Genomic DNA, 27,416 nt, shown 5'->3' on the forward strand with positions numbered 1-27,416 from the left:
AGATATAACTCACTGGGTATCAGACATAATGACAAAGGTTGCCCGGGTCTGAGTGGGATGCAGTGGTTGGTCAACTCATCCGCGGTTCAGGTGCAAAGACCAGCATTTGACACCTTCCCCAGAACAGTACACAACCTGACATTACTTACTGTACTATCAATACAAGTTAACATGCTCAGACTGGGCTTTGACTCGCGTTGTTGACAGCCCGCCCTTACGCTGCCGCTTGTTGTCTGGATCACTGTGAAGCGACATTGGCTACTACGTGAAGCTTCAAGGGCATAGACTTGGAGTAATCGGCAATGCTCCAGCCTTACTGAGGGCTTGCACACATGAAATCCTATTTGGAGTCCCTATCGCAACAAGAACGACAAGCACTGCTGTCATTGGGTGAGGTGACTTCGCAGTTGCACCTTGCGTGGGAAGGGTGTGGCGGTGGCTTCGCTCGTTGGCGCCAAAACCAACCTCAGTGTGGACACGCACAACCGCGACGCAGGGCTGGACGCCGGCGTTGCGCCGCGTGGGCACCCAGGGGGCCGCGCGGGAATGGCTCCAAAGGGCGCCGCCGAGATGGCACTGGAACAGCTGTACTTGGAGCGGGAGCGCCGGGAGCAGCTGGAGGCACAGGTAACGTGCTGCCCGTGCGCACCGCGCACGGCTGTGCTTGCCCCACCGCCCGTCCTCCCATCGCACGCCCCACGCCATATCCTCTCATCCACGCCCAGGTGGAGTCGCTGCAGTCCACCCTGCGTGACGCACAGCGCCAGTCGGAGGAGGTGCGGGGGCACCGCGACGTGCTGCGGCAGCAGCTGCTGCGCTCCGACGAGCGCGCGACGCGGCTGGCGGGCGCGGTGGGGCAGCTGGAGGGCGAAGTGGGCGGCCTGGGCAGCAAGCTGGCGGCAGCCGCGCAGGAGAAGGTGCAGATGAATGCCAAGCTGGAGGCTGCGCAGGTGTGCGCGTGGAGCGGTAGCGCGCGTTGCTTGCTGCTTGCACTCCGGGCATGCAGGTTGGGCGGATGTGGTTGCATCGGCCTTTATGAAGACGTTTTGCTCGGCTTAAGCACTTTAGCCTCGCCCCGATGGCCCATGTGGCTCAGTCGCTGATTTACCCCTCTTGCAACGCCGCACGACATGCCGGCTGTGTGGGCTCAGATTCGTGTGAGCGAGCTGGAGCAGGGGTACGTGAGCCTGGCGGGCGGCTGCGACGACGGCATGGAGTGGCGGGACGTGCTGCGCCGCAGCCGCCTGGCGCCGCTGCTGCGCGACCCCGCCACAGCCGCGGTGCTGGGTGAGGCGGCCACGTCGGATGCGGCCACCGGCGGGGGCGTGATGGAGCGACACACCGTGACGCAGGTGGGCTGAGCTTGCCCAGGGCCGGGGCGTGACTGCCGCGCCGAGCCAGTGAGAGCGTCACCCACATGACGGCATGTTGGGGTCAGGGTTGTAATGCTCACTTGCGCTCGGCTTCTGTCGCAGATGACGAGTACTGTGGCGGCGCTGACTCGTGAGCGGGACGCGCTGCAGCGGCGTGTGCACGAGCTGTCCGTGAAGCTGGCGGCGGCCGTGGGCAAGGAGGGCGCAGCGAGGGGCGCACAGGCGCTGCGCAGTGCCACCTGGCGGCGCAACGCGGCGGCGGCGGAGGCCAAGTGGGTGCGGCGTTGGAGCTGGGGGCAGACAAGAACTGAGGCGGCACGGAGCAGGGAGGGGCGGTCTTGGCCTCACGGGGGTTTGAGCGCTTCAATGGGAGCCCTGCTTGCCATGTGTGTCAGGACCTACCTTGCGTACACGAGAACAAACCAGGCACGCACGAGAACAAACCAGGCTGTGCTGCGCTTGCCCGCGTGTGTGTCCTAGGCTGACTGCGGCTCTGAAGCGCATCAAGGAACTGAACGAGGAGCTGCGGCGGCGGGAGCTGGAGGCCAAGCAGGTAGGCGCAGGCGTTGGCGCCGTGTGGAGGCGGCATCACTGGATGGGCTCCTGAGGATGCTAGCTGAGCTGCTCTGCTGACTTACACTTCGTTTCCTGTCTTCGCGTGACCCGCTTTCCACCCCTTACACTTCGTTTCCTGTCTTCACGTGGCCCGCTTTCCACCCCTGCCTTCACTGCTATGGCGTGTGTGGCTTCGCAGCGTGACCGCTACACCGCGCAGCTCGAGCGCACCGTGATGGCGCAGCACAGGTCGCTGCAGCAGCAGCGCCGCATGCTGGAGCTGGTGGGGGTGGCGGGAGCAGCCGGAGCAACCGGAGGAGAGGGCGGCAATGCCGCAGCGGCGGAGGTCGGGCCCTCGGCGGCAGCAGCGCAGGGGGGCAGCGGCTCGGGTGCGGAGCCGGTGGGCGCCGAGGCTGGCGGCGGGCAAGCAGCAGCGCAGCCCGGCGCAAACCGTGACCGCGACGTGCTGGTAAGTGGCGGCATGTGGGCTGTGCCGCGTGCGGCAGCGCGGCCTGCGGAAGAGAGCGCTGGCGGCGCCACAGGCGCCGCTCCTGCCGGTGCTGCAGCGCCAACGGGTGTGCGCATGGGCCCAGCGCTGAGGGAGCTGCTGGACAGCATGCGGCAGGGGGGCATGGTGGGTTCGGCACCCACAGGGCTTGCGACAGTCGTGCCAGCGCCTGCCGCCGCACCCGCGCAAGCAACTAGCGCGCCCATCGACACGGCTGCCGCAAACAGCCCACCCGAGCAAGCGGCGGCAGCGGACGCGGCTGCAAGCTTGGCTCCCTGGGCAGCTGCCGTCACCGCTGACGGCGCGGTGCCGCGGGGCTCGCCGGCTCCTGCCGTCATCCACGCGCAGCTGACGAGTGTGGAGGCTAGTCTGGAGGCTCTCTACCGTGAGTTGGAGGAGTTCAAGGCCTATGCCGCCTCGCCGTTGGCGCCGGCCGCCTACGGCCGCAGAGGCGCCGGTGGCCGTGCAGGCGCCACCGGTGGCCGGGGGGCAGGCGTGGGGCCGGCGGGAAGGCGGGCGCTGGAGGAGGAGGAGCAAGAGGAGGAGCTAGAGGGCGAGGAGGGCCTTGCAGCAGCACACGCGGAGGCGGAAGAGCAGGACGCAGAGCTGGGCGGAGATTATGGCGGTGCTTGCAAGGAAGAAGGCGAGGAGGTTGAGGAGGCGCCCGGGGAGCTGTGGCGCGGCCGGCAGCTGTTTGGAGAGGGCTACAGCCTTGCGGCGTCGCCGGCTGGCGCTGCCAGGCTGCAGGCTGGTGGCTCCCGAGCCGGACGCGGCGCCTGGCACTATCCGAGTCCGTCGTTGGACCATCCGTATTCTCTGGGCGTCGACAACACATACGGGGCCGTGCATGGCGACAGCGTTGACGTCACAAGCGCGGACATGGGCACCACCGGCGCCGGTGCCCGGCCTTGGAGCCCTGGTGGCGGCAGCAGCGTGGGCCGGGCGTGGGAGGACCGCGCGAGCTGCGGGCCGGCCGCCTCCCGGCGGGGTGCTCAGTCGCGCGCGTCGCGTGACGTGGCGGTAGCGGCGGCGGCAATGGAGGTGGCGGCAAGCGCTCGTGCGCTGTCGTCAGGCGCGCGCGGCTCGGTGGCGTCCAGTCAGGCGCACGCGGACCGCAGTGGCACTGGCAGCTACCCCCACACGGACGGGCCGGTGGAGGTCGGTGATTGGTTTGCAGCCGACGGCACCAGCGAAGGGTCCCAGGTGCGCTCGCACAGCGACCGGCGGCGAGAGAGCAGCGTGACGGCCTCAGCGGGTGCAGCAGCGTCTGGCCGCCGCCCAAGCTCGTCCGCATCGGAGCGGCCACCCCTGGGGGCAGGGCAGCGGCCCGGCTCCGCAGGCCTCCCGCCCTCCTCCGCCGCCGCCTCGACGTCAGGTCGGGAGGCCATGGCCGGTCGCAAGCCTCTGCCTGCCTCTGCCGCCAGCGCCGCGGCTGTGGCCGCCGCGCGCTCCTCAGTGGGAAGTGCTGGCGGGTGCCGCGACAGCACTTGCGGCGGCGGTGGCAGCGCGAAGGGTGGCTTGGACAGCGGCCTGGGCAGCGCCCGCATGTCAGACGGCGAGGCGGCGCTGCTGGAGGTGCTGTACGCCACGCAGCAGCATTTGGATGACGTGGAGGCGGCCCAGCAGCAGTACCAGCGGCAGCAGGCGTCAGCAGCGGCGCGCAGCGCGAGCAGCGCCGCCGGCAGCCGCTCAGGCAGGCAGCTGCAGGAGCAGGAGCAGGGCAGCGCGTGGGGGCATGAGGCGTTCCAGCAGCAGCCCGGCTCCTCGCGCTGGCCGCTCGAGGACAGCTTCGGCAACGCTGGGGCCGGCAGCGCGCGCAGCGGTGTGGGCCGGGCGGCAGCCGGGATGTCCACAGGGGTGACGACAGGAGGCGAGGGTGATGCTGGGGCCAACTGGGAAAGCCACGACAGCCCGAGCCACAGCCGCTTTTCAACCGACCTTGCCTCCGTGGCTGAAGAGTCTCGCGCCTCCGGAGCAGCTGCCTCTGGTGTGGCTGGTTCTGTGCACAGTGGGCGTGCTGCAGCACAGGTCCGCACGCGCGGCTCTTCTGCCGCAATGCTGGAGGAGGAGCAGCCGCGGAAGCCGCTCCCGACACACATGCTGGGTCACCTGCTCCGCTGCAGCCACCTCACACCCGGCTGCACACACAAGGTCCAGGTGGCAGGGTACGCCGCGTCCGCCTCGGCGCGGTCTGCTGCGGCGGCCAGCCGTGGCAGCGCCGCTCGCTCCGGCGTCAGTGCTGCCAGCAGGCCTGGCGCGCCCATCTCAGTCGGCCCCTCGACCATTGGGACCGGCGCATCATCATCTCGTTCAGGCGCAGGAGGCTCGGTGCCCATCGCCGCCTCAGCAGGCGCCGCTGCGCCGTCGCCTCGCCGCAGCCCGCGCGTGTCAGAGGGCCACCGCATCCTCCGTTCCAGCGCCTCGGGTGACGCGGCTGCCTCCTTCCAGGCTAGCGGCAGCACCGGCAGCCCGGACGAAAACCGTGCGTGCCACAGTGGCACCGGCATCAGTTCATCTTATGGGCATGTTGGCGCGGCTTCTCACCGGTCAGACGCCGGCAGCGCGCACATGCGCAGCCCGAGAGCGCCTGTAACGTCTGGAGATGCCGGGCGCGGCGGCGCCGCACTATCCATTAAGGACAAGCTGAGCCCGCGGAACAGCAGGTGCGTTGATTGCAGTATTTTAGGGCATTCGCAATGGGGCATGACGCCGTCGCGGCTCTGCAAAGTACCGTATCGTATGGTGGATAGTGCATGTGCCTGACCTTGCCCTGCCCTGCTGCACATGTCTGTAGTGCAAGCGGCGTGGCGTTAGCCTGGGTGCCGGGCGGCGGGCCGCACGTGCGCCGCAGCTCCGACAACGCATCAGCGCCCGCGTCAGAGACTGGCTCGGTGGCTTCCAAGGGCATCAGTCGTAGGCCGGCTGCGTCGCCTCCTCTGTCGCGCGGCTCCACGGCGGCGGGCTCCGCGCAGCAGCGCTCACACGGGCCGGGGGGCTTGCCGCCCGTGTCTGCGCTGCTAGCTAGCCTTGATGCTGGCTCGGAAGGCAGCCGCCGCCACACCGCGGCTGACAGCGGGTCAGTGCCAGCGGCGCGAGTCCATGAAACGGGTGCTTGTGCCAATGCTGACGAGGGCAGCGGCTCAGAGGGAGGCGGCGGCCGCCAGGTGCCCACCCGAACCACGCTGGCGGGCTGGCTTGGAGAAGCATCAAGCGCCGGACAGGCAGCGGCGGCAGCAGCAGCAGCAGTGGCGCCAAGCGCAGCTGCGCATCAGCATGGCAACGCCGCAGGCGGCGAAACGGAGGCCGCCACAGCCGCCAGTGGCTCTGCGCCCCCCTCAGCGGCTGTAGCGGCCGCGGCCCTGCACAGGCTGAGGGAACAGCGCCTGTCCCAGCGCCTGTCAAGCGGGGGGCCTCCGCAAGCCAGGGTACAGCAGCAGCAGGGTTCGACCGGAGGGCCAACTGCATCCTCGCCGCAGAGTTCAGAGCATGAGCGCGGCGGCGTCAGCAGCGCAGCGGTGGCACGGGGTGGCGTGGAAGGCCAGGTGCAGATTGCGCCCTTGGCAGTGGCGGGGCCTGAGCTTGGGGTCGGTGCAGCCGGCGACCTGGCGGTCCAGGTGCAGGTGGATGCAGGCGGCTCGGTGCCAGACCTGGTTCCACTCTCGGTGGTGGAGGTGATGGCGGCGGCACCGCCGCCTTTGGAAGGCGAAGGCAGCCTCCGAGCGTTGCGAGAGGTGATGCGGCAACAAGGCGCTGCAAGGAGGACTGGCGCCAGCGAAGGTGCTCCCGCCGCGCAGCCCGCCTCATCAGCCGTTTCTGCAAACAGCGCCGGATCCCCAGAGGTGGTTCCGGTGCAAAGCGTAGTGGCGGACAGGGCGAGCTGGGCCAGCGCTACAGGCACCGGTTGCGCATCTGGCGCTGAGAGCCTGAGCACATTCAATGCGCAGCAAGCAAGGCCCGGGAGCGGGGCCAACACAGCCACAAGCAGGCCGCGCGCCGCACCGTCGCCGCAACACCCTCTGATGACGTTGCTTGGCCAGGCCTCAGCTGACCTGCAGATCTTGTCGAGCCGGCTCGGGGTGAGCCCGCTAGTGTGGGGCCGATAGGAGTTCACTTCATTCCAAGGAGGCCGTGATTGGCCAGGGCACGGGGGCTACGGCGGTCGGGTCGTGTGGGAGCCCATGAGGTGGCTGACATCATTTTGGCAGCATACAGTTCCGTCTGGCCGGCCCTTGAGGCATCCATGGCTCCTGCAGAAATCGCAGCGCCTCGACACGAGTCAACATGTGTTTGGTCCAGACGATAACCGGGACAGTGTACGACATGACGAGGGCTGTCGCTGGGAAACAGGCCGCATGGTAACAGCGCCTCACATCACGGAACTAGGCAACTGGAAGACCCTGTGGCCAGGGTTGTTGCCTGGTCCCGGTGAACGGTTGGGGGAAGTGTTATGCTGAAAACTTAGGGCAGGTGCTTGCAAGCAGAGTGCGAGACACGTTGGAATGGTGACGCCTGCAATGATGTGACCCTTTCAACGTCTGAGCGCCCGCTTGGAGCAATGTATGCGGTGTGTGACGATGCATGCTACACCACAGTATGGTATGCATAAACGCCCATGGATGCATTAGATGACATCAACGCTCCTTTGGAAACGTGCACAACAAGTTACATTTGGGTCAGGGCAAAAGCCCCTCAAAAACAGAGAGAAGCGGCGTGAGGAGCAAAACTCGCGGATCTCTTTAGTAAAAGGCGAAAGAGATATTCGCTACGCGTTCAGCTCACCGCAGATATTGAATAATGATGTGTTGACACACCCGACCCAGTAAACCGTGCCTGGGCGGGCAGACCTTGCGTGATGGTGGGTGGTTCATGGTTCGGCCAACGGCCTCACCCCACGCCACCAATCAAGGCGACTGGCATCCTCCTGCACGCGTGTGACTTAAGACATAACCCGACTTGCATGGAGTCCTAAGAGGATGGTGCTAGCTGCTCAGCTGCTACGGGAACCTGAGCCCAGGTTACCGCCCCCCGCCTGTGCCGCAAAGCCATCCAGGGTAGTCACGGGTAGTACACTTGTGGCCACGCCTACGTATTTCGCAATCGCGCAGTCGCATGCATGCTTAGGGTGTGGGATCAGCATCACTTTCTAATGCTTTAGGGCTCTCGGGACTGAGGGAAGAACACTTTCAGCCATGTTGCTGCAGCCGTGAACACGGGGGAAAACACTATCGGCCTTTCGGGACTGACCCGGGACTCCCCTACATAGTTGCAGGGCCAGACTGCCAGCACCTCGCATGTCGCGGCAGAAGTTGCCCCCTACTGCCCTACCCCAGTAGTACTCCCCTAGACGACTGCATGGGGCTCGGTCTACAGAAGCGTGTGGGTGCTGCGGCGTCATGTGCACCGCGTACGTCCGCATCCAGTCAACGCCCATGCGCGCAGCAGTTGGCACCGCCAATCTGCTGCGGATCTAGTTGCACGTGCTCTTACCTCCCGTTCATCACAGGCATGCACCCGGGTGTCGTACTACGATAAGGAAGGTGCGATGCAGCGATGGGACAGGGTAGGGTGTGCGATGGGACAGGTAGGGGGCAGGTTGGCGTAATCCCCGAGTGTGCAGTGTATGTCGTACCACGGTATGGCCTGTGCCTCCTTGAGTGTCCTAATGCAAGAATTCCCCACACTGAGGGTCGCGAATCGGCGAGCTCAGGCCTTGCGCCCTTGCGCCTAGCTATCCAAGCAAGTGCACTTGCAGTGTGGGAGGGGGTGTAGGGCGTCCTCCCCCCCTGAAAAACGATGTGCAGTTTGAGGTATGGGAGGGGTTGTCCCGCCCCCACAAGCGAGCTAGCTACGTGACTGTGCCGTCTCGCATGACTTGGTTCTTGTGACGCGTCCCTCTTTTAGGACAAGAAATATATGGCCTGCCCCTGCGCACCTTACAGGGACCCATGGGCACATGGTCTTTGTACAGCTGCGCATCTAGCTACCAGTTGCAAGCAGCCACAAGGAGTCAGGGCACGCCAGCTCCCAGCTGCCTTGGGTAGCCTAGGCAGCCCACGCACCCTGCAGGGCATCGCCCCCCTGGCCCTCAACCTCACGCGTACATACGGTATTCCTACCGAAGTTGCCGTGCTTGGTGTCCGCTAATAAGGCACCGTAACCCAATGACCAACAGCTCTCCTGCGCGCAGCAACTTGCCTTTCCGAGGTTGCCCCTCATTCGCCAGGTGTGACCGCAGTACAACCACAAACGCATTCAATACCGCAGCAGTCGCAAATTCCCATGTCGGCCTGGCTTCCCACACACATGCTCACGTAAATGGCACAATTTCGTATTACATATGAATGCGCCGTACTTGCTCATGCAATATGCGCCGACCTTTCTTGCCCTCCTATTACCGTACCGTACAACTGATATTTAGTCTTCCTCACACGCGCCAAAGATGCTCATGCGGTCCAGCCACTAAAGTGCCCCGAACGCTGCCGACCAGAAACCATGGCCTGTGCCCCCGATGGTGTTCGAGTGCAAGAATGTCCGACCTATCTAGGCGGCGTGATGCACGGGAACATGCCTACAGTGCTGTTGACGCAACCCTCTGGTAGAGTCCAGGGCTGCACGCCTGCTGCACACCCGACATGTGCTGCAGCGGCGAAATGCCATAAAACAAGAATGTGCCACTGCCTTCCGCCACACCCCCACCTGATTCAGAGCAAAGCCGAGGGCCCTGCGTCCGGCCCCCGCGCGTGCGGTGCCACGACCGCCGATGGGCATCCTGGGAGCCGTCAGCCGGGCAACAAATGACACAATTAGTTCGTTGGTCTTCATTTTTGGCAACGCGAGCGCGGAGATGAAGACATCGCGCACATGGCACAGATAGGACGACATAAACCATTTCAGTGTGCATCAGCCCAGCACCCATGCGCTCTCTGCTGCACGTTGCGTGTTTGGACAATCGCGGTCCGGGCGGGTTGTAGATACCAGCCCAAAGTAAACCGAACCCATGGGGATATAGTTAACCCCTGAACAATCCCCACATTCTATCATTGTTTGCCATTCAGCACTCAATGACCCTCCCATAACTTGCAGCCATACGTACAAACCCGTTGCACCTGCATGCCGCCGCGGGCTCTTTCACTGTTCGACCGTTGGCATTCCGAGCATCCGTTGGGTTCCGTGTCAGAGAGCTCCGCCATACACCCTACTCAAGTGTTTCCTTTGCAAAGCCACATAACGTGCGTTTCAGCATGCATTGGGGGACTCTGCACCCACTTGCACCGCTACGCACATGCATACAGATGCATATCAACCTCAGCCCAAAGGTTCTCAGAATCTACTGATCCCCTGGTCCTCTCCACCATCATTGTGGCATTGACTCCGTACCAAGACTTACTGTTCTGACCATACAACAGCACTCTTTGCAGGGACATCTCCCGCAAACTGGTAATGGAAGGCGACACAGGATATCAAGGTGCGGCGGGACGGGTTACCAGCGTTGACACGGAGTTTGATTACGACCAAGACAACGATGATTCCATAGCATATCTGAAGATATTAGGACCGCACTGGCTCTCATCGATACATTGGCAGCTGCTAATAACCAGCACCGCCCGCAGAAGCGGAAGGAGGACACGTAGACACATGTGGACACAGGCACACGTGGCAAGCACGCCGCGAACGACCCAGTCCCATAAAGGCGAGTGTCCGATGCGCATGCCTTGACGTACTGTAATGCCGGGGTTTAACAGCGCACGCAAAATCACTCCCAGCGAGAGTGTAATCGAGTACCATGTCCTAATGCATGCAAGGGCGCACTTGACATAGCCGCAGCCTCGGGTAGCAAGGGCGATCATATGGCCCAATTTTGCGAAGAGCCCATTTCATTACTATATGTCATTCCATCACACACCGATCATGATACCCCCAGGTTCACAAAACCGAGGGTACCGTAAACGCAATGCAGACCAAGACTCTCCTGCGCTCATCACCAGCAACCGTACTGTTGCATACCGCGCCTCATCTTAATTGTCCGCCTTGCGCTTGTTCTCTATGGGCGGAATCACACCCTTTCCATCCGCGAACACCTGCCGCCAGCGACGAACTGGCGGCCCTGCGTCGCAGCCCGACACAATCACCCGCCTCGCCCACCAGACCGCATATTTACACTATCACCTTCAACCCATTCAACCCAATAGAGTGTCAATGTCCTCACTGTTCAATCCCATGACGCAGGACGCGTCGGTCATGGCGGGATGACGGAGTCCGTCATCGTACAACCTCTGCTGCAGCTGGTTTACAGGCGCCGAGCCAACCGGCCCCATGGCAGGCGCCGCCGCCAGCCCTGCCGACCGAATCGCAATCACGCTGACACGCGGCTGGACTGCCATGGGCGAGTGCGAAGCCATGGCCGGTGACAGCCCGCCCGCAGCTGCTAGCAGAACCGGCGGCGCAGAGCTGTGCAGCAGCCGGTCAGCACTTGCCGCCGTAAGGCCGACACTGTGGCCCAGAGCCATGGGCTGGAAGCCGCCGGCACCAGGCACCGCGCCCATGTGGAATGCAAAGCTGCTGCCGCCCTGGCTTGAAGTAGCACGCGAAACAGCCGCCGCCGCGGCAGCAGCTGTGATTGCTGCGGCGTCACCGCCGGCAACCCCGGCGCCGGCACTGTTTTGAGCGGCCGCCAGTAGCGATACCAGCTGCTGGTGGGGTTGCTGCGAGGCAAGCTGCTGCTGCTGCTGCGGCGGCGCAGCAGGGGGCTGCGGCATGTACGGCCGTGTCATGTGCGGTCGCTGCTGCGCAGTGCTCGGGAAGCTAATGACCCTGGCGACAGGAGAGGGCAGCAGCAGCGGTGGCATGCCCCCTGCTGCCTGCTGCTGAAGCGGAAGGGATGTGTACATTGGCAATTGGCCTGTGAAAAAGGTCTCAGGCACAGAGGCCGCCGCATGCAAGCCCGACAGCGGCCGCGGCTGCTGCTGCCCCCAGAGCGAGGTGGTTGTGGGTTTGGCCGCGGCGGCGGCGGCGGACAGGGCCACGCGCCCCTGCGGCGGCCCCGCGTGCAACTGCTCAAACTCGAAGCGCTGCAGTGACAAATGAGGCATGTCGTGTGAGGGCCGCCGGATTGGACGTCCCTCTTGTTGCTGCTGCTGCAGTGAAAACTCCTGCCGGTTGCGCTTCGCCGCCGCCGACGGTGTGGCACCAGCATCAGCATGCTCCAGCTCTTGCTGCGGCTCTCGCCATTGCTTGGATTGCATGTTCAGGGGCTGCGGCTGCTGCGGTTGCTGGTGTTGTTGCTGCAGATGCATCGCAGGCTTGATGCTTCCAAGGCCACCGCTACCTCCGTGCATCAACAGCGCGCTGTCGCTCGTTGCAAGTGCAGCGGCCATCGCAAGGCGCAGGTCGTGGCTGCTGGTGTCGCTTGCGTTGTCAGTTCCACTGACGCTACTGCCGCCACCGAGGCTCCAGCTCCCGATGCCGGCAGTAGCAGCGGCGCTGCTGTGCCCATGCAGCAGCAAATGGCCCAACCCGTCGCTGCCGCCTCCCGACTGCAGCGGTCGCCCGGCTGCAGCGGCCGTGAATGCAGCCGGCGGCAACGCCAGCTGCTGTCCGTCGGCCCAGCTGTGCGCGAGGCTGCTAGCAGAGTCCCGTGTGTGCTGTCGTGGCGAGAGCAGCAGAGGCCCGCCGCCAAGCGGCTGCGGCAGGCTGCGGCCTGATGGGCCTGATGGGCCCGTGGTCGTGAAATCCCAGCCCGCCCCTGTCGCCAACTGTGTCTGGGTGCTGATCACCAAGCCTCCCAGGAAATACGCCGGTTGCTGCTGTTGCTGTTGCTGCTGTTGCTGCTGGTGTTGTTGTTGCTGCCGCGAACTCAAGGTGGGGCCCATGGGGCTCTGGGGCTGCAGCACCGTACCCGCCGCTACTGCTGCTGCCGCAGGGCCAGCCGGGCCTACCGGGCCGCCATAGCCGCCGATGCCTCCATCTGCACTGGCGCTATCAAGCGTTGGTGAGAGCGGTAGAGCGACGACTGGACTGCCCATGTCAACGATTTCAGCTCTGTCGCAGCCGATTTCTGTTAAGGCGCTGAAAGAGCCCGGCAGGGGCGGCGCCCGCAGCCGCAATGCGCCGACGGCGAGGCCGCCAGCTGCGCCCGCCTCCTCCTCCTCCTCCTCCTCCTCCTCCAGATTAGAAGCAGCTGTGCGGTCTGGCAACCCAGCTGTACTTAACCCGTCATCAGCAAGCGAGACGTTGCCGGCCGCGGCCTCGGTAGCAGCAGGGCCGGCGGTGGCAATGGCGCATGCAGAGAGGGCCGTGGTCGCCGCAACAAGCTCGGCCGCCGCCCTGCCCGCGTCGGACGCAGGCAAAGCGGCGGCCGCAAAAGTTTCTCCGGCGCTGGGAGGAGCAGAAGCATCTTGCAGGTTGCCGCTGCCGACGGCGGACAGCCGCCTCCGAGGGGCTGTGCGTGGCGGCTGCATGGAGCCTGCGGCATCCGCAGCCGCGGCCACACCGCTGCCGGCCCCCACAACTGCACTGCCCTTGGCCGCAACACCTCCTTCGCCGCTTGCGCTCGGGCCAGCAGCAGTGCCCGTGCTGCCGCTGTCACCGCCCCAGCTGGTGTGCGTGGAGCCGGGGTTGCTATGGTCGCTGCGGCGCTGGCGGCGGCGGTGGGGCTGTGCGTCCCCAATGACCTCACCGTCTGTGGTTGACGCCACGCGAGCGGGCGCCTGCTGCCGAGACGACCTCTGCCACCGCGCTGCCGCCGCGTCAGCGGGGTCGCTGGCTGTGCGCTGCAGCGCCGCCGCCGACACGTGCGCCGCTGCCGCTGCGGCCGCCTGCGCAGCAGCCGCACCGCGGCTGGCCATGAGGGTCCCGAGCTGTGCCTCAGACTTGCGCCGTGCCCGCGGCTGGGCTAAACATTTTGCACGGACGCCACTCGTCTGCCGCGCCTCTGCCGGAGAGACACCCGCCACCACCGTTGCGGCGGCAGCAGCGCTAGCGGGCGCAGTTTCCTGCTCCGCCGCTGCTGAGGCTCTTGCCCGGGGAGATTCCCGCTGCAGCTCTTCGCACAAGCGCTTTGCCTTCTCAAAGGCGGCTTGGCGAAAAGCTGGGTCCTCGGCGGGTTGCACCGATGGCGGCTTTTGCCGCGGAATGGAGCTTGGACCGGGGCTGCCGCCCTCCTCCTGCTCCTCTTGCTGCGGCTCGCACGCCTGCTCCTGCTGCCGCAGCTCTCCCTCCCTCGCCGCCGCTTGCTGCTTCTCCTGTTGGTGTTGCTGGACTTGAAGCAGGCGCCCCTGCTGCGCCTGAGGGCGAGTGCGAGGCAAGCAGGCAAGGGCTCGTGGGTTGGGCCGCGCGGGCTGTGAGCGCGAGAGAAGCGCACTTGCATTCGTTCCGCTGGATGGCATGTGCATGCTAAATTCTTGAATGCACAGCAGGTTCCTTGCTTGCTATCACCACCAAGGTTGTGAAGCCGCCGGCACACACCTGCGTGCTGCGCTGCACTGCATCCCTCTCCCAAAGCCACCTTGACAGCTACAGGCGCTTTCTAGCCCTTGCAAAACGCCTTGCTTGTTGCGTCCCAGACCCCTGGCGCTACCTGCTAACAACTGCCAATGCAACGGCAACTCACCTCTGTAAGCAAATGCGCGTAGTGGAAGAGCAGAGGACTTCGTTTGTCTGGGTCCTTGCAGCGCACCGTAGAGTGCCAAAGATTCTTGAGTTCATTCTCTGCGCAACGACCAAAAGGGAAGGGGCGGGTGTGGATGCATGCGGCATGAACGCTCACGTATACCTTGAAACAATGCGGCAGCTACCGTATTGCTAGTCACCCAGTCAAGAGGTAACATGCGCCGCCGCCGTGCTTCAGGCCGCGGCACGCGCCTGCCGCAAATGCACTCCGCGCCCATCACTGAAGCCTCGCCACGCACTGATGAGCGCACGTAATCGGAGTGCCTCAGCGCACGAGCTGCTTGTCCGTGCTGGTGGCATGGGCGCTAGTTGAGTCTGGTGTGGCTGGACTATATGCAGTTCAGGACCACGCCATGCCGCAGACGCCTCCAGGCTTTGCCGTGCGTCCTGCTGTAGAAAGTGCTCTCACCTTTGCGGCCAGGCAGCTGTGACACCAGGGTTGACCACCTGCGTGGCGCATGCAGTACCCCACAGCACGAGTCCTCAGTGAGAGGCTCCCTGGCGCAATATCGCACAACACGGCCACAACAGAAGGCGGTCGCTCAAGCCGCAAACATGGCTATGGCCGCTGGACCCCTCGACGCGCGCGTCTCGTACTTGCTACCGAACTCGGCGTGCAGCCGTGCAAGCTCGTCCTGTGCCTCGAAGCTCCAGGACAGGCGCGATGATACTGCCTGTGTAGGCCGGCTGCTGTGTTCGGTGGCGGATAGGCTTACAGGTGGAGCACGTTCGCGAGTGGCCAAATTGGCGCCAGACGCCCCTCCACCAGCGAGCAGTCCCACGCGCTCGCCGCAGGCATCACAGTCTGGCGCCGCATCAGACATTCCTAGCAAAAATGCAGGGTACTAGGCTCCATATAAGGGCGGCACAGGCAAGCAACGCTAGCGTCCTGGACGACCGAACACCGCCGAATGCTGGCTCTGTTCTGCTACTGAAGTCGCTGATTTACGCTGATCAAGGCGCCGACTTCTTGCTCAAAATCGATCACCACAGAGCTGCATCGTGAATTAGCAAATGCTTACTTTGATAACGTTGCGTTTCTTAACTCATGCTCTCGACTCGTGTAATATTTTATCCTCAAAAAAGAGGCTACAGTGACTGCCTTGTATGCTTAGAGAAACGCCTAGTCGACCGTCAACCGCACCACGCCGGCACGCCGAGCATGCCGACTGTCAACAGATTTGAACATATACACAGCCAGCTCAATTTCATTAGGATATTTCGTGTCTCCACCTGCGCCACTTGTTGGTCACATTTGAATAATCGAGGAACTTATCGCGCTGCATGCAGATGTGCTTGCATATTACACCCGGAGGAGATATCATGACACAGCGTCTTGTTGCAATTGCAACCGGCCTGACACCACGGCAACATGTTGCACTTGCAACCCGCCTGAGACCCCGTGAGCGCCTTCCACGCGTGCCCTCCACGTGAGTTCTGACCTCAGGTCGGATTTCCTCCTCGCTGAGAGCCTGAACGGCGCTAGCAGGGCGTGGGGCTGAGGGTGCACGTGTCGATTGGCGGCGAGTGACGTGACTAGTTTGTTAGCTGCGGGTTAGCACGGACTGTGCACCCCACCCAACCGGCCACGTCCGGATTTGCGGGGATGCCAAAGGCCCCCAACATAGAGGCGTGTGCTTAGTAGGCGCCCGCGTCAAGGTGGCTGGGTTGATAACGACCCGGGAGGGGAGGGCTCAGCCCTTTTCCTGCCTCCCTAAGGCAGCCACCTCCTTGTTTCCTCGCTGCTCTTAAGAGCGCGCACATGCCGCGACACGCTAGCTACGTTCAAAGAGTCTGTGCCTTGGCGCGTGGCTCCATGAAAGAAGTCCCAGCCAACATACACACCATCCGAGAATTACTAGAGTCGCCAAATGCCGGGAAACTGCCCATCCGCCGCGCCTTCTCCTCTCCTCCGCTCGCCATGGCATCACTCCTCCTCCATCTCCCCAGCGTACCCAGCCACGTCATCAAGCAGCAACCGCACTATGCTGAAGTCCGCGCTCAGCTGAACGGCCGCAGCGCCAGCATTGACGTTGATCTGCAGCAGCCGCCCGCGCTGCCCTCGGTGCGGCCCGCCCACCACCATGACCGGCGCGCCGTCGTGCTTGGGCACCACCGTCTCCAGCGACGACTGCGGCAGCTGCGGGTGGGCAAAACACGATGACACAGGAAGAACATAAGAGCGTTACTGCGGGCACATTACAACCGTGCTCGGATAACCAGGCGGTGATTGTGGGTTGCAGAGTATGGTACGACAGTTATGCATGACCCGTGGGCTCCACCCCGGACTCGCCCTGGGTTTGGCCGGACTGCATCATAATCCTGGACTATAATCCTAATTTTAACTATGCAGTGCAGTCCACCATGAGTTGGTGCCGTTAGCCTCTGTTGAAGGGCCCGCTTCACACACTAGGTAGACCGCTCGTGATACCGCACTGGCCACCACGCTTGGGACCGACTCCAATGGGGTACGTACAAGTTTATTCACCCGGACGCTCGACACTGACAATGAATTAATGAAGCGAGTGGCCTTTTGTGGTTCAAGCTACGTTCCCAACCCTTTTGGCTCGTACCGTATACGCTCAGGGCCAGCCGCACAATGCCGCACCCACAGCCCTGCCCCCGCCCTCCCTGCCTTCTGGCCCTAGCACACACCCCACGCCCTCCCCGACCCTGGCACGCACCCGCAACACATCGCCTGTGTCGTCCACCGCCACGTCAGCTGTCGCGCCCGGGTGCACGTCCACCAGCGTGCCCTTCTTCAGGTACAGCTTCCCGCCGCGCACCGACTTGTCCACGATGCGAACCTGGCGGCGTGTGGCGTGGCGTGCAGTACGGGGGTCAATGGAGTTGGGGTTTGGTGTGAGGTGAGTGGGTGGCATTCTGGTGAGGTGGCCGTGCCGTTGCTCTGCCTCACTCAGTCAACTCCCCATCAGGAAACAGGAACAGAGCTCATCAGTACCGCGTGTTGCCGATAATCGCATTCCAACTATGAACCCACCTTGATGTGTGGGAGCAGCCAGGAGGGCCCAGAGGGCCTTGCGTCGCCGCCACTGTCGTCCTCGCTGTCGCTTTCGCTTCGCCCCCGGTCGCGGTGCCGGTGCTCCTTAGATTCCTTCTTGTGCTTCTTGTCCTTTTTCTCTTTCTTGTCGTGCTTCTGCCGCTTGTCCTGCTTGTGGTGTTTGCGGTGCTTGCCGCCACCGCCGTCCTCCTCCTCGTCGTCCCGGTGCTTGCGCTTGCTGCCGCCGCCCCCACGGTCCTCGTCCCGGCCCCTGTCCTTGTCCCGTTCCAAGTCGCGGTCACGTTCCCTGTCCTTGTCTCTCCGCCTGTCGCGGTCGTCACCAGCGCTGCCGCCTCTCCTGTCACACGTGCAAGGGTCACGAGGGCATGGGCTGCTCAACACGCGCGCTAGAGCGGCTTCCCCCTGCACCCGCATGCCAGATACCGGCTTCCGCACATACTCGCATCATGCCGGAGCTCGCCTTCCAACCCGCCTCCGCCTCCATCCCCATGCCTCACCGGTAGTCACCGTCTGGGTCCGCGCTGCCACTCCGCCCACGCCCGCTGGGCGCCGCGCGCCCGCCCTCCTCCTCCTCCATGCCCCGCCGCGGCCCCGCACTTCCGCCGCGCTCCTCCCGGCCCCCTGCTGCAGGCGCCGGGTCCTTCTGCCAGCGCTCGCCGAGCTCGCTGGCAAGCACCTCCACGTCCTCATTGCTGGCCGCCAGCCGCACCCGCCAGCGCTCTGCATCAAGCGACGGTGACAGCAGCATGTTACCGCAGGCAGAATCAAGGGGTAGCGCCGTGGGGACGAGCACCTCATGCGCAAGGCACCCTTGAGGTCAACGACGACGACCTTCATGGCTTCCTGTCCTCGCCACAGTACCAACAGCCGGCACCTCTCGCTTTCGCTTCCCCATCGCCAGCCCTCCAAATGTCCTCGTCATCTCACCCGACCCGACCCGTGCCTCCCTCCCCCTCCCCCACCCCCGCACCCGGCCGCCCCTCCGGCTTGGGCAGTGCCTCCAGCGCCGTACACAGCAGGCCGCTGTGCGCGCCGGTCATGATGCGCATGGGCTTGTTGGGCTGCGGGCCCGGCAGGACCTGCGCGCGGGGGGCCGCCAACAAGCCAGGTTCAGAATGCCGCCAACGGCACAGCCGCCGTTTAGCATTGCACCGCATGCGCCCTTGCCTTGCAGCAAACCCGTGCATTGACTCACGCGGGTACCACGCCATCCAGCACGTGTCGACCACGCCCGGCTGAGGCCATCCATGCATCGCGGGTCTAGCCGCGGACCGCCCCATACCTGGACCCCTACAATCCATCACCGCTTGGGCCCCCTCCCCTCCTCGCTATTCCTTCCCATCCGCTCTCTCCCATCCTGTCTCCCCTCCTTTCTCCCGCCTCCCGGCGGTCCCGCCTCACCGTGGCCCGCGACACCAGCTTTTCGTCCAGTGTGCGCACATTGCGCTGCCGGCCGTCCGCGTCCGGCGCCAGCACCAAATCCTGCTTGCGCGGCTTGTCGCCTGCGTGAGGAGCCGCGAACATTTTAGAGGTTTGACCATGGTGCGGTGCGCGAGGCTGATCGCAGGTGGCGCGGTTACAGAAAGGCTGTGGTCCCAGGGGCGCGCCTTTGCAGCGTGTGTGCTTAGCGCGCGTTAAAACAGCGCAGGCCACCAAGCGCACGACGCCGTCCCCGTAACTGCTCATGGACATCGCCGCGCTACGCCATGACCAGTGCTCTACAGCCACCTGGCTACCAATCCCAAGTCGCTAAACGCTACACTCCCAGCCACCCACCCATCTTGACGACCTTGCTCTTGTCCTCCGACACCTTGACCGGCTGCGCGCCCAGCCCCAGGCGCTCCGGGCGCCGCACGTACTCGATGGCGTCCACCTGCTTGCGGTTGCGCCCCACGCCCATGCCCTCCTCCCAGCCCATGCCGCGGAGCATGGCGCGGCCAAACTCCTCGATGGGCATCGCCTCGTAGGCCTGTAGGTAGGTAGGTAGGTGGGTAGGGGGGAACAGGGCGGCGTTGGTTGCGGCGGTGACGTGCTGCGGTGCAGGGATGGTGTGTGCATGGCCTGCTGAACCCCGGCGGGTACGCCCTCCCCAACACAACTGCCGCAGCATCCCTCCTGTGGCGTACGTATCGTCTAGCTATGCATCCATGCTGTTCAAGCGAGCGGGCCCCGGGCCGTGCTTACGTCAAGGTCGGCCACCTCCGGCAGGTCTTCCACCGAGTCCTTGTAGGCCTTCTCCTCCGCCGCAGCGGCAGCCATGTTCTTGCCCCCGTTTGCTGCTGCCGCCGCCGCCACGCGCTCCTCTGGCTTGACGTCGCGCAGCTGCAGGCCATACTCGGTGATAGTGGGGACGGTGGACTCCGCTTGCACGAACTTGTCCTCGCCCTCCTTCAGGTTGACCACCTCGCCGCTGGGCGGCTTGAACGTGGGCGTGAACTTCTTTGGACCCACACCCGTTTTAAAAGTGTTCTCCAACTTGGGAATCACCAGCGCCTTTGCCTCCGCCTCCCCGCCAACGACCTGAGCTTTCGCGCCATCGAAGCCGGTAATGAGCTGCCCAGCATTTTTGTTCTCTTCGAGGTTAACAGCGACCTTCTGGACAGTTTTCTTCTTCTGAAACGAGAAGGCCAGAGAGGCCTTTTGCTCGCCGTCTGCCATCGAAGCACTGGACTACAAGCTGTATTGAGTGTAGTGCTTCTAGAGCTACTAGTGGATCCACATGGCCGACATGGGCTTGGGCCCGGTTGGGCTTCACCTCTGCAGGCTCTCGGTCTACTGTGAGGCACAGCGCAGAAGTGTAAGAGTATTATCTGAAAGGAAATTGTGTTTTCATGCTGTATGTAGCTGTACTTGAGTGATTGAGTCTGAGGTGGACGCCGCAAAACACAATCGTGCGGGGCACACGCCTCCAGCAGGTGGCCTTCTTCACTCATACAAGACCTGACACGACTGCAACCTCAGTGAAAGTTCATGCACACATTTTGTCAATATCGCTGCTCATAGGACGTGATTCTTCAAGGTGTGTGGGCGCCAGGACCCGCAACTGGCGCCAGGCTCAGTCCCCTCTCGACCGCAGCTCTCCTCCCTCCCTCCCTCCCTCCCTCCCTCCCTCCCTCCCTCCCTCCCTCCCTCCCTCCCTCCCTCCCTCCCTCCCTCCCTCCCTCCCTCCCTCCCTCCCTCCCTCCCTCCCTCCCTCCCTCCCTCAGCCGCCGTGCGTGCCCCGCCGGCTGCTGGCCCCATCGGCGCCTGCTGTCGCCCCCTCCCCGCCTTCCGCCTCCGCCGCCCCCAGCGCCTGCAGGCGGCGGTAGTAGCCCTCCGCCTGCGCCTCCAGCGCCGTCAGCTCCGAGCCGTAGCGCTCCACCACCTGCGACAGCTCCTCCTGCGCGGAGGGCACAGAGGAGGAGAGAAAGCCCACGGGTGCAGGAGAGGTAAGCAATAACCGAAAAAGAGGATGTGGTCGCTATGGCAGGGCATCACGGTAAATGACTGTAGTGCTGTTGTCGTGAGGCACAATGGCCCAGACTCCACGGTTTCGACGCGCGGCGCTGTGGACGAGCAGCCAAAAATTTCGACCAGGCCTCGCTTCTGCGCTGCCACACGCCCTGCCTGCCCCTCTTCATGTCCCGAGTCTTCCAAACACCGCTTACTTGCATGGCCTCTCGCTCTTGCAGCAGGTGTGCGATCATCTGGTCCTTCACTGCTAGCAGCTTGGCCAGCGCGCCGTGCGCCTCCGCCAGCTGCCGGTACACGCCCGCCTCGGAGGGCAGGTCGTCAGCGGCCACGTCCACCTCGGACTTGAAGGGCCGCGCCACCAGGCTGGTGCAGGGCAGGAGCGAGCAGGACAGGCAAGGGGGTGGGGCAAAGCTGTTAGCTGGCGCGCGGGCCGCATGCCGAGTAGCAATCAGCTTGCAGGGATACCGCACGCACATGGCTACCGATGTCTCGCTAGAGCATGCCGCCTTCTGGCTCATCCAACAGTCGCTGGCTGTCATGGCCGCGGCGCTCTCACCGGTCGCAGGCGTCGGCCAGGCGCCTGTAGGCATTGAGGAAGTCTGCCGGCCCGGCGGCGGAGGCGGACACGATGTCGTTCAGCAGCCGCCCAATGGCGTCCAGCTGCGCGTCCACCTGGTGCCGCAGCGGCGTCATGCAGAGGTATTAGAGATGGCAGTGGCGGTACCGCTGGAGGTGACAGGAAGATAAGAGCATGGGGAATGCGCGGCGGTGTACACGGCGGTAGCGAGCCGTGCGCCCCAGTGCCCAGTAGGATACATCGATGCACACCGGGGAATGCTGCCTAGACCGGCCCCTAGCGCTGCGCCCTCCGCACCTCGGCCTGCTCGCGCCCCAGCAGCGCCTGCTTGAGCGACTCGGCGGATCGCACCTTGCCCAGCATGTCCTCGGCCAGAGCCTGGAGCAGGCAGGCAGGCAGGGTGCGTGTGTGTGCGCAACAAACCGGTTTCCTGGCACAAATTGGCACTGGCTGCCGTGCAAGGGCGTGGGTAACGATGGTTTGGCTAGAAACGTGCAGGTGCATGGTGTACCGGTATGCGCCTGCCTGCCGAGCTACATGTCGCATGTCTTCACGCCGCCAGTGCAACCAAGGCCGTACACCGCATGCCGCACTCACCGCCACATCCCGCTCCAGCCCAGCCCGCGCCGCCGCCACCTCGCCCGCCCGCGCCGCCAGCCGCGCGTGCTGCTGCAGCAGCGCCTCCCGCTTGGCCAGCAGCTGCCCGTTGACGGCCGCCTGCAGCGCCGCCAGCTTGCCGCGGTAGGCGTCACCCAGAGGCAGTAGCGCGTGGCCCTGCGTGCGCCAGGGCAGCGCGGGGATGGGAGGGGCAGCGCAAGGCATGGAAGCGTGAAGCGGGCAACACAATGGCAACTGCAAGGCGTGCGGGCTTGGTGCAAAGGCGCCCTTTCAAAGCCAAGTGGTCACCACCGACTCCGCACACACGCGCGGATCGCCGTCCCCACCTGCTTGGCCAGCTCCCGTGCCATGACGTCATCCGCATACACCACCTCTTGCGTGGTGTCGTCGTACAGGAGGCTCAGTGGCTGGCCGCCAGGGCCCGTCACAATCCCGTTTGACGCCAGCGGCTGGAGCGCATTGTGTGGCAGCGGCGGCAGCTGTAGCAGCTGCTGGTGCTGGTGGGGATGCATGCCTGCTTGTAAAGACAGTGCGTGCATGGGGTCTAGCAGTGTTGATGCGCCGGCGAAGGTCCCCGGCGGGAGCTGTGCAGGTGGGGGCGGCACAGATAGATGCTGCTGCTGCTGGTGCTGCAGTTGTGGCGGTGGCGCCATGGGGGCACCGTAGGCCGCCGCTTGGGGCTGGGACATGAGCAGCGTTGGCGCCGGACCCTGAGCGCTGCGGGGTGAGGTGTATGCCTTCGTGGGTGTGCCAGCTTGGGAGTAGGGCCCAAAGTGGGTGCCCGGGGGTGGCGCGAGCACTGGCGACGGCATAGCGCCAGCCATGCCATTGCCAAGCATTCCTGGTCCCAGTCCCGGCGGGTACAGGTGCGGCGGCGGCAAGGCGGCAGGGTAGCTGCCAGGCGCGGAGCCTGTGACGCGGTACGTGGATGCGCTACTGGTGTGGTGCTCCAGGCCTGCACGCCGGCAGAATACGGGCTTGTAGTATCGCATTCATATGAGCCATGCGTTTTCCAGACAGGAGAGTCGTTTCTGGCCGAAAGGGGGACTTATCCGCGACGCTGCTAACATCGACGGCGTTAAGCAATCAGGCAGGTTGCTCTGCAATCTCACCTGGAGCCGCGGGCTCAGCGCCTTTGCGCTGAAATTCCTTGCGCCGGTCCGTTGAAGGCTCCGGCCGCCGAGACTCCCGCCGGTCCCGTTCCCTGTCCGTGTCCCGACTGCCCCCGTTCCGCCGGCCCCCGCTGCTGCCGCTGCTACTACTGCTCCCCTTGCCCCCGCGCTTCCGTCGGCTTCGCTCATCGCTGCTTTCGCTGCTCGAACTGCTTGAACTCGAGGTGTCTGAATCGTTGCTGGAGTCATGGTCCCTTCGTGAACGACTGCGGTACTTGTACTCGTCGTTTCTGTCGCTAAATGCTACCTTCCCAGGCGAGCGGCTGCTGGTGCCTGCTGCAACGTCTTGCGGCTCAGCAGCGGGCGGTGCGCCCGAGGAAGAAGGCCCTGCCGCTGAGGCGTGGCTCCTCGAGCCGCTTTGCTCCATCCTATTTTAACTATAGCCACATCTAGTGAACATCAAGTAATTACTTGTTCTATGGAGGGAGTAAAGTTTGGGACGACAGTCAACAACAATACTTCAATACTTGATTGCTTAAAGTGACGCAAAATTTCATACAATATTAAGATTTGGACTGTGCTTAGATAATGCTGCAGGTTGCCTGTCTCACACCACCTGTCTGTGGCAGATTGGATCCAAGACTTCACCTCGTGTCTCCGGCCCCTCACGCAGCTGGTCCGGCGACCGGCGTGGTGCTGTTCAGCTCGACCGGAAAGCCGTGCGCCCCGCCGAAGCGCTGTGACCGCAACGCGCTGCTGCGCTGATGAGCTGCGTGACACGCCCTGCTTCTCCCGTACTCCGCTATGCACCGCTGATAGGCCTGGCACTCTTACCGCTCGTCGCCAACCTCTCGCCATTGCCGATCGAACCGTTGCTTAGGCCCCATCCTGTGTACACTCAAGGTCTCCAGGTCGCTTCACAAGCTCCGTCCCGCCACAGGTCGCCCCAGCCACCGCTGCAGCGCCCACAGATACCGCCCCTCCACCGCTGTCACCTTCTGCTTCTTCCCGCCACCCCCTCCGCCACCAGCGTTCCGCTTCTCGGCCTCGCCTTTTCCGCTATTATACTGAGCTAGCGCCTCTAATGGTGACCGCACACGCGGACCCAGCTGCGTTTCCAGATGCGTCACCCACATGCACCCGAGCCGACAGATGGTGTGCGGGTTTTGGCCCCCTTCATTCGGCCCCTGGCCCGCACCCTCCTCCTCAATGTAAGCCAGGTGAACTCCAAAGTACGTCACCAGGTGGCTGTACATGACACTCTTGTGGTGCCAACCCAAGAACCAGTGGCGGTAGCTCTCTAGCGGGTGCCCCTGTGACCCGCCACTGCTGCCACCACTACTATCTTGGTCGTGCCCTTTGCCGGCCCGGTTGCCCTCTGATGCTCCTTCCTCCTGCCCGCCTGCCTCCAGCCACAGCCGCCGCTCCAGGATCGACGCCGCCGCCGCCAGTGTCGCGTTACGCAGCTGCAGCGGGGGAGGCGGGAGGCACGACGCAACGAACAGTCAACACGGCGTGAGCTGCAGCACCGCAATGCTGTCTCATACAACACTGTCACACTGCGTGTGAGCAAGAGATGACGGCTGAAAGCCTGCCCAGGCACGCCCACCGCGCACCTGTGCTTCCGGGAAGGCAGCCTTAAGTGCAGCTCCTGCTGCCGCTGCACCCAGCGCCTGAGCCGGGCCAGCGGCGCGCTGCCAGCAGTCTGTGCACAGCAGCGAGCGGCGCGGCACCCACAGCGCGCCGGGCGGGTAGCGGCCGCGCGGCGAGCAGGCGCGCATTGCGGCCTCCAGCGACTGAGGGGAGGAGGTGACCAGGAACTCATCCAGGTCCTGTAGGGTCATGAGGTGGTGGGCAGGTGCAAGGGGGAGGGTGGGTCCTTGCAGCGATTGCAAGGTAAGGATCCGGGTGACTGGGAGAGACAGAGCATTGAAGCGTCGGTGCGGGCGCTTGCGCGAACATACGCTCGTCATCATTGTGCTGTTCCCTGGCTTGCAGAGCCCAAACACGCAGCGCTGTCGCCACCGCCGGCTCACCAGCACCGCCACGACCGCTGCCTCGTGCCACAGGGCCAGCAGCGCGTGGTTGTAGGTCAGGATCTGGTGGCGGCGGGGGCGCACACAGGAGCACAGGACACACCGCCGAGTCAACCACCATGGGAGCCCGTGCGGGGCAAGCCTGTGGTGCCCACACGGCGCACCAGGCAGCAAGCAGTGCACCGTAGCTGTGGCAGCACACGCACCCTGAGTCGCGCCCTACCTGGCTTGCGTACGGGTGCCGCCGGGGCCCCTCGTCCGAGCCGCCGGCCCCGCTGGTTCCGGTCTCCGTGCCGTCCTGGGGCGCCGCCGCAGCCGCCGGTAGGTTGAAGACCGGCAGCTCGCTCCAGCGCACCAGCTCCAGCCGCCCCGCCGCCATCAGCGCCGCCACCCGCCCGTCCGCCGCCAAGCCCTCCTCGCCCTCCTCCACATACACCAGATGCCGCCCCACGCCTGTGGCGCCATGAGTCAGGAGGAACCGTGCCAACATCATCTACACGCGTGCCAACAGTGTCCTATGGCCTGCTTGCTTGCATGCAGACGACCCGACCCGACTCAAACACGACAAGCCAGTCAACCGTATGCGTCGGCGGGGCAGCGGCTAACGCCGCAGGCCCTCACCTAGTTGCGCGTGGTACTCCACGTGCCGAAGAAGCAGCGTTACGAAGTCACCAGGCGCCAGGCCGAAGAATGGCGACACAACCACGTACGCCGGTGGCCGTGCGCCAGTGCCCGTCCGAGGTGCGGGCGGCGGCGGCGGCGGCGACGCGCGACCCGACGCCGCCACTGCCCCCCGGTCTTTCCCCTTGCGCTTCTTAGCCGCAGCAAGGGCCGCCGAGACACGCTGCTTCTCTCGCCACGCTTCCAGCTTCGCCACGTCGTACACCTGCCGTTCTGGATCCAGCCACGCGCACCTGGGCGCGCCCATCCCCGCGGACCCTGCGTTGCCCCCGTCCTGACGATCGCCTGCCGTGGCGGGGCTGTCGATCGGCACCCGGCTAGTGAGGTGGATAGGAGCAGCTGAGGCCGGTGGCGGCGGGCGCTTGCCGCGGCGCGGCGTGTAGCCACACACGCCGTCCAGGCCCGCTGCCCGCAGCTCGAACAGCGTTGACGCACCCCCTCCTTGACTGCTACTTCCGCTGCTACTGCTGCTGCTACTGCTGCTACTGTCGTCGCTGCCCCGCGCGACCGCCTGCAGCTCCTGTGGCGTTAGCACCAGCGCCCCCGTGACGCGGCCTGGCTCGCGGCGCAGGCTGGGGTTGTTGCGCCACTTGTGCGGCTCGTGCACCGCCAGGCGCAGCAGGTGGGCTGTGCCCGACAGGCGGGACCTGGGTGGCGCCAAAGGACACGAGCACGCAGTCAGCCGAGTAAGGCCAGCAGTGATTGGCACGGTATGTGAGCCGCCTGTGGCGCCGGGGTCGCGCATGGCCCGCAAGGCATACCGCACGGCGCAAGTTGGGTGCAGGTACCATGCAGGTTGCCCGACTTGTGCACAGATGGCGTGGCAGATTCAGTGCGATAAGCTCGAGCCCGTGCAGCCATGACTATGACTTACCGAAGTGTCAGAACGCCCTGGCTCCCCGACACGAGCGCACGGGTCGCCTCCGCCAGTAATGCTGCCTCTGGCTCGTGAGCGGCGGCTGCGCTGCTGGTGCTACCGCCGTCACCCTTGTCCTCCTCCCGCCTTGACGCCGTCAACTTGCGTCTTTGCTCTTTGGCAACGCTAGAGCCACCGGGTGCCTCCTGCATGTCGCTCCGCCTGCTGTTACTGCTGCTAGGGCTGCTAGAGCTGCTATCCGCTCCAGGCAAGAGCCCAGCCGCCCACACGAGCGTGTCTAGGGGCTGCTGCAGCTGCGTGGTGGTGCACGGCTCCCCATCAAGCAGCATGAAGGTGTTTCCAGTTATGTAGAAGTTGGCGGTGCTGTTCGCACTGCCGCTGTCCGAGCGCTGCTGTCCGCCGGGGGCTCCAGTGCCGTCAGTTGACACCCCCGGCCCAATGCACGCAGTGAGGAAGACGTACAGTCGCACCCTTCGACCACTGACGACACCCTGCACACAGCACAAGTTCCAATTGATACTCGGTAACCCGGTGCGTGCAGGGCACGTTAACGTGATGATGGGCACGCTGCCAAGGGTTGCGTTTGTTTGGGACCAGCTGCAACACCCAGCACAGCGCGGGAACCCAGCCCCACACACCTGGAACTCGCACTTATGAACGCCCATGTCCCCAGAGCTGAGAAACAATTCATGCTGCCCTCTAACCAGTACAGGGGCCAGCAGCAAGGCAGTCAAAACGAGGCAAAGAAAGCGGCCATGAAGCATCCTTCTCCGCTTGCGCCTAAGCAGTTACATGTTTGAGATTCGCAAGAAGCAAGTTGAAATGAGGCATGTAACAATAACAATAGCCGCCGCTTCAGATGAAACGGATTCGGACCGGTCAGCAATCTCAGCTCCGGGAGCAGCGAAATATGGCCTTCCTTGATGTGCAAGTATGC

The 27,416-nt window shown here is 64.3% G+C and overlaps 5 protein-coding genes across 5 annotated transcripts; 1 reads left to right on the top strand and 4 right to left on the bottom strand.

Annotated features, from left to right (window-relative positions):
* The first annotated feature begins 150 nt into the window (after positions 1–150).
* CHLRE_06g303450v5 (uncharacterized protein) lies at positions 151–7,392 on the top strand. Its single transcript, XM_043063656.1, has 8 exons — positions 151–390; positions 497–627; positions 726–950; positions 1,152–1,352; positions 1,476–1,645; positions 1,854–1,926; positions 2,128–5,099; positions 5,231–7,392. Exons 2-8 carry the CDS (start codon positions 571–573, stop codon positions 6,537–6,539), a joined length of 5,007 nt encoding a protein of 1,668 aa, XP_042924362.1. The 5' UTR covers positions 151–390; positions 497–570; the 3' UTR covers positions 6,540–7,392.
* Positions 7,393–8,317: 925 nt separating this feature from the next.
* Positions 8,318–15,280, bottom strand: CHLRE_06g303483v5 (uncharacterized protein). The gene is made up of 4 exons (XM_043063657.1): positions 14,701–15,280; positions 14,513–14,550; positions 14,045–14,142; positions 8,318–13,718 (listed from the first exon to the last, which is right to left on the bottom strand). The coding sequence occupies exons 1-4, from the start codon at positions 14,925–14,927 to the stop codon at positions 10,614–10,616; spliced, it is 3,468 nt and encodes a 1,155-aa protein (XP_042924363.1). The 5' UTR covers positions 14,928–15,280; the 3' UTR covers positions 8,318–10,613.
* Positions 15,281–15,394: 114 nt separating this feature from the next.
* CHLRE_06g303500v5 (uncharacterized protein) lies at positions 15,395–19,930 on the bottom strand. Its single transcript, XM_001691204.3, has 8 exons — positions 19,310–19,930; positions 18,902–19,094; positions 18,527–18,627; positions 18,096–18,204; positions 17,623–17,845; positions 17,105–17,462; positions 16,788–16,910; positions 15,395–16,243 (listed from the first exon to the last, which is right to left on the bottom strand). Exons 1-8 carry the CDS (start codon positions 19,781–19,783, stop codon positions 16,031–16,033), a joined length of 1,794 nt encoding a protein of 597 aa, XP_001691256.1. The 5' UTR covers positions 19,784–19,930; the 3' UTR covers positions 15,395–16,030.
* A 54-nt stretch (positions 19,931–19,984) lies between these two features.
* On the bottom strand, positions 19,985–23,430 carry CHLRE_06g303536v5 (uncharacterized protein). The gene is made up of 7 exons (XM_043063658.1): positions 22,886–23,430; positions 22,100–22,728; positions 21,753–21,929; positions 21,453–21,533; positions 21,135–21,250; positions 20,773–20,941; positions 19,985–20,504 (listed from the first exon to the last, which is right to left on the bottom strand). The coding sequence occupies exons 1-7, from the start codon at positions 23,310–23,312 to the stop codon at positions 20,328–20,330; spliced, it is 1,776 nt and encodes a 591-aa protein (XP_042924364.1). The 5' UTR covers positions 23,313–23,430; the 3' UTR covers positions 19,985–20,327.
* Positions 23,431–23,514: 84 nt separating this feature from the next.
* Positions 23,515–27,280, bottom strand: CHLRE_06g303572v5 (uncharacterized protein). The gene is made up of 7 exons (XM_043063659.1): positions 27,118–27,280; positions 26,477–26,970; positions 25,543–26,249; positions 25,145–25,374; positions 24,922–24,984; positions 24,502–24,717; positions 23,515–24,351 (listed from the first exon to the last, which is right to left on the bottom strand). Exons 1-7 carry the CDS (start codon positions 27,142–27,144, stop codon positions 23,803–23,805), a joined length of 2,286 nt encoding a protein of 761 aa, XP_042924365.1. The 5' UTR covers positions 27,145–27,280; the 3' UTR covers positions 23,515–23,802.
* Between the last annotated feature and the right edge of the window lie 136 nt (positions 27,281–27,416).

Source organism: Chlamydomonas reinhardtii, chromosome 6 (genome assembly GCF_000002595.2).
Source record: "Chlamydomonas reinhardtii strain CC-503 cw92 mt+ chromosome 6, whole genome shotgun sequence".
Taxonomy (NCBI): Eukaryota; Viridiplantae; Chlorophyta; class Chlorophyceae; order Chlamydomonadales; family Chlamydomonadaceae; genus Chlamydomonas; species Chlamydomonas reinhardtii.